General features: G+C 39.7%; 1 protein-coding gene across 2 annotated transcripts in view; it reads right to left on the minus strand.

The window, feature by feature from the left end:
• DGKI (diacylglycerol kinase iota) overlaps positions 1-14,100 on the minus strand; it is a 466,299-nt gene that overhangs the window by 215,479 nt on the left and 236,720 nt on the right. For both annotated transcript variants that reach the window (XM_060107765.1, XM_060107764.1), the window contains exons 9-11: positions 13,019-13,093; positions 12,322-12,417; positions 665-747 (exon numbers count right to left, since the gene is read on the minus strand). In XM_060107765.1, coding sequence (XP_059963748.1) covers positions 665-747; positions 12,322-12,417; positions 13,019-13,093 — 254 coding nt within the window. The remainder of the gene's footprint in view (positions 1-664; positions 748-12,321; positions 12,418-13,018; positions 13,094-14,100) is intronic.

Below are 14,100 nucleotides of genomic sequence, written 5' to 3' on the forward strand. Positions count from 1 at the left end.
CAGACAACAGCAGAAATGTCTCTGCTCCTTCCCACCATGTACCCCTCCACAAAAGGGAAGATACAGGATACATGTCATCTACAGAGAGACTTTATTTTTCACCACTTCAAACAAAAAACAGAGAATGAAATTTCTGAGAGGCTCAGATGAAGGACTGAGCAGGAATTAGAATGTCTCTCCCACTCTGGTAGGGAATCCATAGGTATAATCAATTCATCGATCAAGCTCTCAAATGGACACAGATGCATACAATTTCTAATGCAAATAAATGAAAATATTCATAAACAGATATGGCCATTCTCCACAAAGATACACTTACATTCCCATTAATGTACGTCTCCAAAATGGTACATGCATAAGTAGAAAAAGGATGGATCCTTTCTCAGTTCAGATTTGCTCATAATGTACAGTTACATGTGTCTAAGCAGCAAACACACTCAGAGTTAACAACTCAGAGGGTAAGTGTTGAAGGAAACTAACCCAATGAAGAGGGAAACATCAGATGAAGTTTTAAGGGGAGGACAGTGCAGGTGAGCAAGTAGATGAGAGACGGTCAGAAAAATACTTCATGAGGTGATCAAATAATAAAGCTTGACTCCAAAGCAGAAAGTCCTTCTCACTCGCCTAAAATAGTAAGAACCATGGCGGGTATTTCCAGACTTACGCGTCTTTTGGCCCTTCCTGAGAAAGATCAAAGACTTGCCGTGGATTCAGGTACCACATGAACATCTGCAGGACCTTGGTTCCCTGTAAGGGAAAAAAAATGACAATAATAGGAAGAAATTTCCAAATATTACCTGCTCATTTAAAGAATAAAAATAAATCCTGTTCTAAAAAATAATATTGAATTATAAACAGTATAGAGTAGTCGTTAAAATCATGGGCTTTGGCCATCGATATACATAGGTTGAATGCTTATATTAGGCTCTGTCTAACCTGTGTAACTCTGGGCAAGTTCTTTAATTTCACTAAGTTCAGTTCTCTTCTCTTTAATGCAGGAATAAAAATGCCTAGTTCACAGACTTGTTGTAAAGATTAAATGCAATAATGTCTGAGGAGAACATCAAAGTGGTTGGCATGCAACAAATGCTTAATGATTAGTATCTATTGGCTTTTACTATCATTATTATTATTTTTTTTTTTTTCGGTATGCGGGCCTCTCACTGTTGTGGCCTCTCCCGTTGCGGAGCACAGGCTCCGGACGCGCAGGCTCAGCGGCCATGGCTCACGGGCCCAGCCGCTCCGCGGCATATGGGATCCTCCCAGACCGGGGCACGAACCCGTATCCCCTGCATCGGCAGGCGGACTCTCAACCACTGCGCCACCAGGGAGGCCCCTACTATCATTATTTAACGTATGAAAATCCACATAGGGAAGTTATTAGTCAACTTATGTAATTTAACATTACTTTTTACTTTATTGTGCAGATTATTGTCTTTGCATAATATGAAATAAGGACAGTATTAGCTAAGTATGACTTTATTGAAATAAATGTTTTTAACCACAGCAAAGGTACCTCAGGCTCCCCATACTTAAGATATATAATTTCTCTAGTTAGTGCTATTGGCTCTTACTTGGACATTTTTCCATTTCCATGTATATATCTGTGTCTTTTTCTCTCTCTCATAACCATTTTTGGAGTGTCTTAAGTAACCGTGACATTTATAGAGATATCATGGCAAATACAAAGCAATTCTGGAGATCACTTCTTAAAGTGAATTGAGCAAAAATCAAATTAAAGAAGAATTTTTGTTTATTAAGCAGTATCAAAAGAGCTTTAAAATTGAGTAGGGTGCCTCATTTTAGGTCACTACCAACCATAGCAAATAATATTTGATCGGTTGGGCAGCATCCGTTGCTTATAACTATCATCCCTTTATTAGCTATCATGATTGCGCTTTCTTGAAAATATTCCTAAGTTTGTATACCCATACACTGTATTTGAGAGTCATCTTAGTACAGCAGAAATAGCACAATATTTGAGTCAGAGCTAACTTGGGTGTTCTAACTGGGTGACTGTGAGAATTTATAATCTTGCAGAAATTCAGCATGTAAAATAGGGCAATGTCTACTTTCCAAGGTGATTATGAGAATTAAATGAATCAGTAATAGTTTTGTATCCAGCACAGTATGTGGCACAAAACAGGCCTTTGTAAATGTTAGTCCCTTTCTCTTTTGTTCCTTGTTAATCTATTCATTAAACTACACTTGAGCATGTGAGGGCTAAAGTGTAGTGTATAATTATCACATCGCTATGCCAGTTGTTAACAGAGGCCAGTGTAGGTCTTTTGTTCCACATTTCATCCAAACCTATAATTTAAAAGTTCTGCTTTATCATGTGCTTGCTATAAATTTAGGAATAACATTCTACCCTTAGTTATTACAAGTAATGCTTCAGTTTCGCCAAATGACATACTTTGTTTCCTACAAAATCTAGATATAGGTACATAATAATAACTAAACACTAAACCATTCTCTTCTTTCCACACCAGGCCTTGGTATCAAGCCAGTTGGGGATTATTTCAAGTAATCTTTTATGTTTCAAAGGTAACACCAGAGTCATTCTAATGACCAATCAGTTTATTAAAAATTTCCAACTGACTTGCTAGGAAATTAATTTTTCACTTTTAGATTCCTAGGGCAATGTGAATTGTGGATGTTAATTACTCCTTCCTTGTCACCTTTGGCTATGGTGTTTGTCTCAATTCCAGTTTCTCTTATACATACAATACTAGGTAATTAACACCTTTCAAAAAATAAAAATAAAAAGCTTGAGGGGTTTTTTTTATCTTCAAATTTCTCTAAAAGGTTTGAATGTCCACACCATTTGGGGTTTTGCTCATTTTCAATTTGTGTTAGTTTGAATACCTAATTCTCTACATTTATCCTTTTGAGAAAGGGGTATTTTTTAAGGCTGACAAGTTTTGCACCCCACGCTTCTAGGAGGTGCCACTTAATGTTGCAGCCTACTGGAATAATGCTCTCTAGAATTGGACAGGGATGACTTTCATAAACATGCAAGGCTGCCCTATCAGAGTTTATATTCAGGCATGATACAATTTCTTATTTTAAAAGTAATCTTTCTAAAACACATTCATTAGCAAAAATGATAAGTGTCTGAATGGAAGTATTGCATTGTTTTAAATCAATCTTGGTGGGTAAAGAAAAGAGACCTAAAACATTTAAGTTAGTTCTACTTTGCTGCTACCTCTAGGATAAGCTATGTAGTGCTTTAATAGAGATAGTTTATTGAATAGAATTGAATGGGTTGACAAGTACTAATTCACCAGGAAAAGAGTAACTTATTTCTTTCTCACTGACAAGATTAAGTCTACTCCATCACTCACACAATTCACTAGCAAGTTTCAAATACTCTCATAGTCATCACATGCTATATGCCTTGTAAAAGCTGAACTTCCGTGCAAGAGCTTTTTTATTTTTCTCTAAATGAAAAAAATAGCTTACACATCAATTCTAATACGCTCTGGAGAGTGTCCTTATACATATGGTTGTAGATGTAATACCTCAATGACCACAGAATTTTCTAAGGTATTTTGAGATTGGGTATTCCTATGGAATGATAAAACTTTGTTCTTTCCAGCTCCAGGTATCAGGGAACAGAGTGGGGCAGAATAAAACAACCTCGAAGAAAATAGGTAGATTGTTCCAGAAGGAAACGAACAGGATTCATCCAGTCACCTACTATGTGCTAGGCACAGTTTTAAGTAAGGGAATCAGGAGATGGACAAGACAGAGAAGATCTTGTTCTCCAAAGGAAGTTCTCTGAATTATTCATTAAAAAAATATAATGGGGCTTCCCTGGTAGTGCAGTGGTTGAGATGGCGCAGTGGTTGAGAGTCCGCCTGCTGATGCAGGGGACACGGGTTCATGCCCCGGTCCAGGAAGATCCCACATGCCGCAGAGCGGCTGGGCCAGCGAGCCATGGCCGCTGAGTCTGCGTTTCCGGAGTCTGTGCTCTGCAACGGGAGAGGCCACAACAGTGAGAGGCCCACATGCCGCAAAAAAAAAAAAAAAAAAAGATTTGGGGAGTATAGAGAATCAATTAAGAATGAGTCAGCTCAAATAGCAGCACATCAATTGTCATCAAAGCACTGTAACTCTCATGTAGGGCTCAGTACTCTATGTTACTAAGCAAGCCTTGGTTTATATCATGGAGGCATTATCTAGCTCATGAAAAGAACTGTCCAGACAGTAAGAAAGACCTGAGGAAAATAACAGTGGGAGGAGGAGGTTAAGAAATCTCTTAACCCAAACAATCCCAAAGGAATACCTTATTGATTCAGTAAACCTGTATTAGGCTCCTACACTGTACCCATGTGCACACCCAGGAGCTCAGGAGACCAGCACAAAATAAATTAGTTCACTAAAGATGGTAAATGCTATGATGAAGATACCTACTGAGATGTATGAGTGGCTGGAGGAGATACTCTAAGCCCAACTATGGGGACTGGACAAAGGCTTCCTATGCATGATATTTGAACTGTGTCTTGAAGATGAGTAGAGTTAACCATTTCTTTTTACATGGAGTAGAGGAAGAAGTTCTAGGATAAAGTACAAGATGTGTGAGACAGCAAGACATGTCATGGAAAAACTATATTCATTTCAGTCTTTGGACCATGAGGCAGGGGTGGTGGGAGATGAAACTGCCAAAGTGAGTTGTAGATTAAGTCACGTAGGCTATGGAGCTCAGGCTTTGTTCTGCAGGAAATGACAGTCACTAAAATGCCTTAATCGAGGAATTGGACTTACATTTTGATACATCAGTCTGACTAGAGGCTAAGGAGCTAGACATCTAGGCCCTAGACATATCAAAGGGGCTAGGTGGCTTGGTTTAGCTGCTGCTGTACACTGATGTCTGCTCCTCCAAAATTCACCCTCAATGTGATGGTATTAGCAGGTGGGGCCTTTGGAATAGGCACACAAAAAGATGCCAACATCGCTAATTATTAGAGAAATGCAAATCAAAGCCACAATGAGGTATCACTTCACACCGGTCTGAATGGCCATCATCAAAAAGTCTACAAATAATAAATGCTGGAGAGGATGTAGAGAAAAGGGAACCCTCCTACACTGTTGGTGGGAGTGTAAACTGGTGCGGCCATTATAGAAAACAGTATGGAGATTCTTTAAAAAACTAAAAATAGAGTTACCACATGATCCAGCAATCCCACTCCTGGGCATATATCCAGAGAAGACTGTAATTCGAAAAGATACATGCACCCCAATGTTCACTGCAGCACTATTTACAATAGCCAAGACATGGAAGCAACCTAAGTGTCCATCGACAGTTAAGTGAATAAAGATGTTTTATATATATATTTATATTATTTTAGATATATAATATAAATATACATTTATATATATATACATACACATACACACACAATGGGATAGTACTCATCCATAAAAAAGAATGAAATAATGCCATTTGAAGCAACATGGATGGACCCAGAGATTGTAATATCAAGTGAAGTAAGTCAGACAGAACAAGACAAATATCATATGATATCACTTACATGTGGAATCTAAATGAACTTATTTACAAAACAGAAACAAACTCACAGACATAGAAAACAAACTTATGGTTACCAAAGGGGAAAGCGTGGGGAGGGGGATAAATTAATAGTTTGGGATTAGCAAATATACACTACTATATATAAAACAGATAAACAACAAAGTCCTACTGTGTAGCACAGGGAACTATATTCAATATCCTGTAATAAACCATAATGGGAAAGAATACACAGACACACACACACTAAATCAGTTTGTTGTACACCAGAAATACAACACTGTAAATCAACTATAGTTCAATAAAAAAATAAAATAAAAATAATAAAATAATGTTTTTTGATTTATCCCTAGGTTGAGCATTGTAGAAAATAACGTCTTCATTGAGGCTGTTTGTTCAGTATGTAGAAATAGTCTGGGGACTCAGATTGGAAGTTACTTCCTCTCTTTGTCTCCTCCTTCTCCCCACCTGGGTTGACCTTCCCTGGCCTGACTTAGGAAGGGCTGGCCCTGGTCTGGGGAATCCTGTCCATGAATGGTGTGTGAAATCGGTCAGTATGAGCCTGTCCACAGGCTGAACATCCCTCCCCGCTATAACCTGTTGATAAGCTCCCTGGCAACTATGATCCAGGAGTCCAGCTCATGCCACACCTGTACCCTGGGATTTCACAATGAAGAGCGTGAGCACCCAAGGCCTGGACCCTCGACTCTCAGGACTGGCTGGCCAGAATAATTCTAGTGGTCAGAACACCTGCTTAAAGGGAAGAGAGCCAACATTTTATAAAAACTTTAAATGGAGTATAACCCATAAAAATATTGACTCACTATGTTGTACACCTGAAACTGATATAGTATCATTGATCAACTATAGCTCAATAAAAAAAGGACACTTGCCTAACCATGAATGTATAATCTAAGTCACTGAAAAATGAAATTCATGACTCATGAATTCTCCTTCATGAGTGTGAAGGAGACGCAGTGTGAAAGCAGGAAACATTGAGAGACATCAGAAGGGTCCATAAGTCTCAGGTACAAACATGTTAATGAGTCACGGGCATCCAAGAAAAATAATAAGTTTTGAAGTTAAAGCAGCAATAAGTGTAAGAGAGGGGTCTATTTCTCAAGCCCTCAGGTTTCCACACCGGGGAGGGCATCATGCGGGAAAAAAGTTTCTCTTTCCTGTACTACCTCTTTTCCGCAGGAGGAGACACTCAAAGTTGATATCATAGCCCCTAATTCTAGTGACTATTCCCTCAAATAATTCACATCCCATCAATAATAGCCGTGCCACTAACCTCTAAAGCTTTGCAGAACACCCAGTACATGTCTACCTGAAGAGTGTTAGAAAAACAGAGACAATTATTCTGAAGCATCTGTTTAAAAGAGGGATTGTTTTTAAAAAGGACACAAAAGCAGTCCCTATAATGTGTGCAGCTCAACATATTCCTGCCAAGTGCTGGAAAATTTTCGAACACACATAAAATACTGAAGGAAAAAAAAGCTATAGGCACTTTACTTGCCAGAAGATGGCGATATCGTCTAGTCATTTAAAGAACAGAAGCCTAAGTAAGTTTTGTGCATGTGCGTTTGAAGTCTAAGCTTCAGAAACAGAAGAGGGGAGTGCTTTATATCTAGATACAGACGAGCAGAATAAATCAGTTCTTAAAAGGCAAAAATCAGGATTTAACAACAAGAACAACAAAGTATTTCTCTACTGATTGCTGTAAACTCTTGAGAATCAGTGTGGTCTCAGCTGTAGCAACAGTGGCACCAGGGAGCGTGTTAGAAAAGCGGGATTTCAGAGCCACCTGCGACTCACTGAATCAGAATCTGCATTTTAACATGATCCCCAAGTGAATCATATGCACATTAAAGCCTAAGAAAAAAACCCCATGATTCTCAACACCGGCTAGACAAGAAAATCTACTAGGAACTTAGACCAGTTAAGGGGTCCTGTCCTCACAGGCTCTTAGCATGGGGTGCAGCAGACATCTGTCTTTAAAAGCTGCTGGGGTTATTCTAACATGAAGCGAGGGCTGAGAACCACTTCTCTGAGCTAAGAGATGAGCCTCCTTGAAGAAAGTAAGGACAAGCTGAGATGCTATTTTTCAAACAAAAAAATAAACTTTCATCTCAAATAAATTCTCACCCACTGTGCTCCTCACACAAAGCCCAGGTAATCTCAGAGACCCTGATATGACTCTTGATGATGTTTTCCTAAATGTGTTCCACAAAAGACCTACATCAGAATCATGGGAGATGCTTGCTAACCGGTAGCATTCCCGGGCCTCACCCCAGACCCACTGCATCAGATTTTATGGGGTGGAGCATTTCTAACAAGTGTCTTCATGGGTTTTATTTACAAACAGTTTGAAAGCCTCTGAACTATAAGAAGGGAGTAAGGGGCACATATTCAAATAGAATTTACCCGGACTGACTGAACACTAGTGTCAGGCGGAAATTTCCTGAAACTGAAAATTCCTAGATAAGAATTCTAACGAGTGATATTTCAAATGTTCTCATGACTGAGGATGTCAAACAAATACAGAGGTCATGTTACTAATCTCAACTTGTCTGTAAGGTAAATAGAAGTGAATGGTCTCCCTTCTCAAAACAGAACATCACACTATGTAAGGCTTGAACACAGAATGGTCCACAGCGAAAAACTCCAGGTAAGAAACGGTATGCCCGCCACCCTATTTCTCCTTCCTTGGGTTCACTTGCTTTGTTTTCACTGCCACCCTCTGTTCCCCTTTGGCTCTTTGTCTCAACTATGGCTCATTTGGGTCCGAGAGAATAAAAGGAGGAGGGAAAATCTATGAGGAAACGAGATTCAAAGGAACTGAGGAATAAGAAACTCCTTCCTCGGATTGCGTTTTGCCAGATGAGATGGTTTGCTTCATCCTCTGACTCCCCATCCTATGGCTGAATGTGCCTTCATCTGCAATGTGAAGGTCATGTTATGGTCACAGCTCAGGAAAGGCTAGCCCTGACAGGGGAGTTAGATCAGCCCTGACCGTGACTCTGCCCTGCTCACCACAATCGGGGGATCAAAACTGTACCATCCTAACACTGAAGAAGGAACCGTAAATATATGAAGCCGCTGGAGGTCAGTTTGAATGATTCTAATTGTAGATGGGTGTTCGGAGTTCTTTACAGCTTTCTCCACATTTCACACTGTGCTTAGAAACAATGCACAATGTTTTCATATTTATTAGGCTTAGTAAAGAGTTCTACTTCAGAGAGGAACTATATAGAAATTTAAAGCTTTGTAATATTAATTTTGATTTGGTTAGTCACACTTCTGAGAATCCTAGATATTCTGGAGGTAACTTCATTAGGGCAATGCATTCACAAGCCAAAGTGCATCAGATGACAGCAAAGTCATGAAGCCTTTTGCATCTAACAACTGGCCATTTAAAAAATTTGAATACCTCACTGTGATCTCAAATTCCTCAAACTCATTTCAACCTCTTTCCCAAAATAATTTTTCCCTTTCCTGAAAACCCATCAATAACAAAGCCACTTTCCAGATAATGAGCTGGAAAATCTTGATGTTCTACTTCCTTTTATGTATCCTATTCATCCACGTGCCCATCTATCCATTCATCCATGATCCACCATTAGTCCATCTGTCCGCCCATCCATTGATCAATCCATCCATCCATTGAGCTATCCCTCTATCTGATTTTCTAATTTTTAAAAAAATGTTATTGAAGCATAGTTGATTTACAATGTTGTGTTAATTTCTACTGTACAGCAAAGTGATTCAGTTTATATATATATATATATATATATATATATATTCTTTTTCATATTCTTTTCCATTATGGTTTATCACAGGATGTTGACTATAGTTCCCTTTGCTATACAGTAGGACCTTGTTGAGGGAAGGATTAGGAGTTTGGGATTAGTAAATGCAAACTATTGATATTATATATAGGATGTATAAACAAGGTCCTCTACCCGATTTATGCTAAGTGAATAGACTCCTGACTTATATATAGATATTCTCTATGTGTCTAATTAATCTTCCATCATATTGCTCCTTTGTTTAAAAAATATTTTTCAAAACGAAAAACACTTTAAATAGCAAAAAACAAGTTTTCACTATATAAATCCAAAATCCTCAGCCGGGTTTTAAGACACTGCTCCATAGGTTCATTCTAACCTCTAATCACTTTTCTAGTAACTTAATATGCATCCTCTACTCACCATACTGTACTCACAATGAATCATTTTCATCACAACATCCCATCTTCTACACATACTGCTTATTAAACAATTATTTGTTCACTGCTCTATGCCATATATTAGACATCATAGGTTCAGAGGTGCGGCCCCCAGCATTATGGACACTGTATCGTTGCAGTAAAGGCACACATGGAGCACTTGTGCTGCAATTCACATAATACAGGTGTGTGCCATGGACTATAGGGGCATAGTGTACAGGGCAATTAATTTTGAGCAATAGATCAGAAAGGTGCTACAGTGAAGGGTGAACAGCAATGTGACAAGAGAGGAGGAAGAGGGCATGACTCTAGTTTTCTCTCCTCTGCACAACTAAGTAGTACCCATCTTCCATTTCAGCCACTTCCCTGACACCATTTCCTTATCACTCCCAAGTCACCGCTCACCTCTGAACTTCCACAGCACTTGTGGTCTGATCCACTCCATTTACAACTCACATATATTTAACATTGCTCAGATTCTTTTCCCCATTTGCCCCTTTTGTGTCATTAACAAACACGATGTCCTTATCACTTAAGCGTCCATGAACTGTTTTCTATTTAGTGAAAGCGGAAGCAAACTTAGATCATCTCTGAAGTCCCTGTCTTTAATAATTTATACAGAGACTGAAACAGGAAGAGGCTGTATCTTAACTGGACCATCCCCTCCTCAAAAGCAGAGATCACCTACAATTTTCTGAATGCCCTAGGGAAAAAGCTTATGATAATTTAACAAAGGCATTTTATATAAAGACTGTTGTGATAAAATATATCAGACATGAATTAGCATGTGGTGCTCAGGTGGCCAAAATCATGGAGTTAATTACATTAGCTTTGCTCTGTTCCTCGGTCCCCAACCACACCCCCAATCCTAGTTAGGCTACAGTGAGACCAGAGCTAGAGAGGGGGTAAGATTCAGGGCAAACTGAACCTCACTCCTGAGAAACTCCTCCAGTGGTCGTGTCAGGATCACCATCATTACAACATGAAGATAATCATTTAGCAACTCAAAAGAGCAGAATGTTCAAAATAGATTATTTCTCTGCTTACAACACGTTTCTTTTCCCTGTTCTCTACAATGTTAATACAGACTTTTAACACAAGAATTATTATTAAGAATTTTGAAGAAAGGAAGGAAAGGAGGGATAATAGTTTCTTGAAATTACAAGCTCCCATAAGAGAAGCTTTACTATAATTAACGTGACCTGGAAAAATGCCCATTAACTTTAGTAATAAGAACATCGTTTTGGATCAATCCTAATTCTACGACTCCCCTCCTTATATGGGGTGACTAGACAGTTTTAAATCTTTTAGTTGTTTAGCGTGATACTTCAGGGAATCTTGTCTCAAAATGTAAAATGTGCACTTATCTTCATGGACACAGGAAATATTTTATCATCCAGTCTCACATGAAAAGAACAGAAAATCAGAGCCCACAGAAGAGTATTGATAAGAAGCCTCAGAGAGTGGGAAGAAAACTAGATTCTAGAACAATTTCTATCCTTTAAAGAGCTGTGTACTTTAGATATGTCATTAAATTTAACTTTTCTAAGGCTATTTCTTTTTTTTTTTTTTTTTTTTTTTTTTGCGGTACGCGGGTCTCTCACTGCTGTGGCCTCTCCCATTGCGGAGCACAGGCTCCAGATGCACAGGCTCAGCGGCCATGGCTCACGGGCCCAGCCGCTCCGTGGCACGTGGGATCTTCCCGGACCGGGGCACGAACCCGTGTCCTCTGCATCAGCAGGCAGATTCTCAACCACTGCGCCACCAGGGAAGCCCTCTAAGGCTATTTCTTTATCCTCAAATGAGGTTGATAACTAATGATTCTATAGGACTTGGGCAAAGACCAAATGAAACCTGTGAAACATAATATAGTTTTGCTAGCCTTGCTGGTATCTGTTGCTCATGTTTATCATGAATAATAAATCATTAATCTCTCTTTCCTCTGAAGAGAGGGAAAAAAGCAGTCGGGTCTAAATTACAATAGAGGGCTTCCCTGGTGGCGCAGTGGTTGGGGGTCCGCCTGCCGATGCAGGGGACGCGGGTTCGTGCCCCGGTCCCGGAGGATCCCACATGCCGCGGAGCGGCTGGGCCCGCGAGCCATGGCCGCGGAGCCTGTGTGTCCGGAGCCTGTGCTCCGCAACGGGAGAGGCCACAGCAGTGAGAGGCCCGCGTACAGCAAAAAAAATAAATAAATAAATTACAATAGAAAGAAAGAAAGATAAGTTCATAAAGGGCTTCTTAACTATAGGAGTTGAGAAACCTGAAACATATTAACTAAGAGTTTATAGAATGACCTTTCTTGAAAATCTGTAAGGAAAATATTAGCAGTTAGGTTTTTGAGTACCTCTAGTAAAGCCTTATGTGGAAGTAGAGGGATAAATCCTAGAACCTCTAGGCTTTGCCTAGCCCAGTCATGTGTGAGGCTGTCCCTTGCTGGAGAAACTGGTGGTCTTCCAATGTTAGGGGTCCTATGTGGTGCTATTTTACTTGGTGTTGGGAAATGTGTTTTCAAGAAGGCATCGAAGCCTCCAGGTGAAACTCATGAAAACTGACTTACCTGGTTGCCTCCACTCTTGGGGTTCACAAACACAAGCAAAGGTTTCATGAGAGGAGAAGAGATAGGTTTTATCACAAAAGGGCGACCTTTGTTTTCCTAATGAAGAAAGAAAGCAGAACTATTGAGACATACGTCTGTGACTTGAAAGGCAGCCCCCAAATATGTGAGAAATTACTAGCACTACCGCTACCCCCCCAAAAAAAACCCACGCCCCCCCAAAAAAACTCTGCATCTTGTTTCACAGGACTAACTCAAAGTAAGTGAGACAGTATCTCAAGCTATAACTTGCCCCCAAGAATTAAGCCACGCTTTTGTTTTTATTCTGTATACTCAAAGTGTTCTAGAAACGTTCCAGCTCTTATCTTCATCTTTATAATCTTTGGGATAATACTTCTACAGACAAGTGCAAATGTTCTGATTCTGGAGTGGCAGGAGGTTTCATATATATATATATATATATATATATATATATTTTAAAGGAATTTATATATTTATTTATATACTTATATATATATATATATATATATATATATATTTTTTTTAAGGAATAGGCAGAATCCCAGTGTGGTTAGAATAAGGTGAAGGAGAGAGTGGCAGGAGATAGATCAGAAAAACGCGCTTGGCCAGGTCAAGTCAGAAAGAGGCGGCTATGGAGAGGAGGATGGATCTCACTGGACCATCACCCTCAAGCACTTACTTCAGTTCCTCTTTTACTGGCTTTTCTTTTAAAGCTTGTTCTCTTCTTCTTCCGATTTGAAGCCTTCAGCGAGTTCTGTAGGGAAAGAAGGGACCACCTGAGCTCACAGGCAGACAGCCCACGAGCTTTCCCATGCAGAACCATCTAGAAGATGACGGCAGCACATGCTGTTCGACGGCATGCTTCTCATGCTTTGACACTTCCAAGCCACTGCTCATGGGTAAGCCACACACAGAACCCAGTCGCGTGCTTCAGAGTGAGTGACTGACTCCCCACCACACGGAGAGGCAGGGACTTAGAACACTGGAGGCTCTCATGGACTCACATAACAACACACGTTATACCTGCCAACCCTCCCAGTAAAAATGGAAGAATCCCAAATTCTCTGAGGGGCTCCAGTCTCCCGCCCAACCAGGTCCGTCTCCCGCCCAACCAAGTTCAAGTTCATCTCCTGGTATGGAGATCACCTATGTGGAAATGTAAAAAAGGAGGCCATTTTTCACGTTTTCCTTTTTTGTTTTTTTCCTCTCTTTTTACTTTTTATAGGGAATGACCTGTTCATAAAATGACTCAACCCCACTGGAACTTTATGATCCAACTCCCCTGTCAGCATTAATGGCTTGGTTTTACTATGCAAAGACTCGAGTTACTTATAATAGAGTGGAAGTCACTGTTCTTCCTTTCTCTGGCTAAAGACCCATTGGTTTAAAAAGTCCTCCCTCCCCTGGTAACATTGATTTTTTTTTCTTCTCATAGAATTGCATCCAACTTGCTGAAACACAGTGACCCCAAATTTACATTCCCAGTCTTTCTCTTTCTAGGGATTTTATGGACCACAACTTTGTGATTATTACAGCTATTTATCCTTAGTATTTGATACAGATGCTTTGAGAAGAACCTCTCTCAGGGGACAGTCACAGCTCACTGGCTGAAGACAAGGCAAAGCCAGATTTAATTAGTGAAAAGTCAATAGTCAATTCAATTGCCATCTTCATAAAGGCAAGTTATTACTACCATGTCATAGAGTTTTACAGAGTGTTGAAAGCCTGAAATACAAAATTCTTAACTTAAAAGCTTATATA

Source organism: Mesoplodon densirostris, chromosome 9 (assembly GCF_025265405.1).
Source record: "Mesoplodon densirostris isolate mMesDen1 chromosome 9, mMesDen1 primary haplotype, whole genome shotgun sequence".
In the NCBI taxonomy this organism is placed as follows: Eukaryota; Metazoa; Chordata; class Mammalia; order Artiodactyla; family Ziphiidae; genus Mesoplodon; species Mesoplodon densirostris.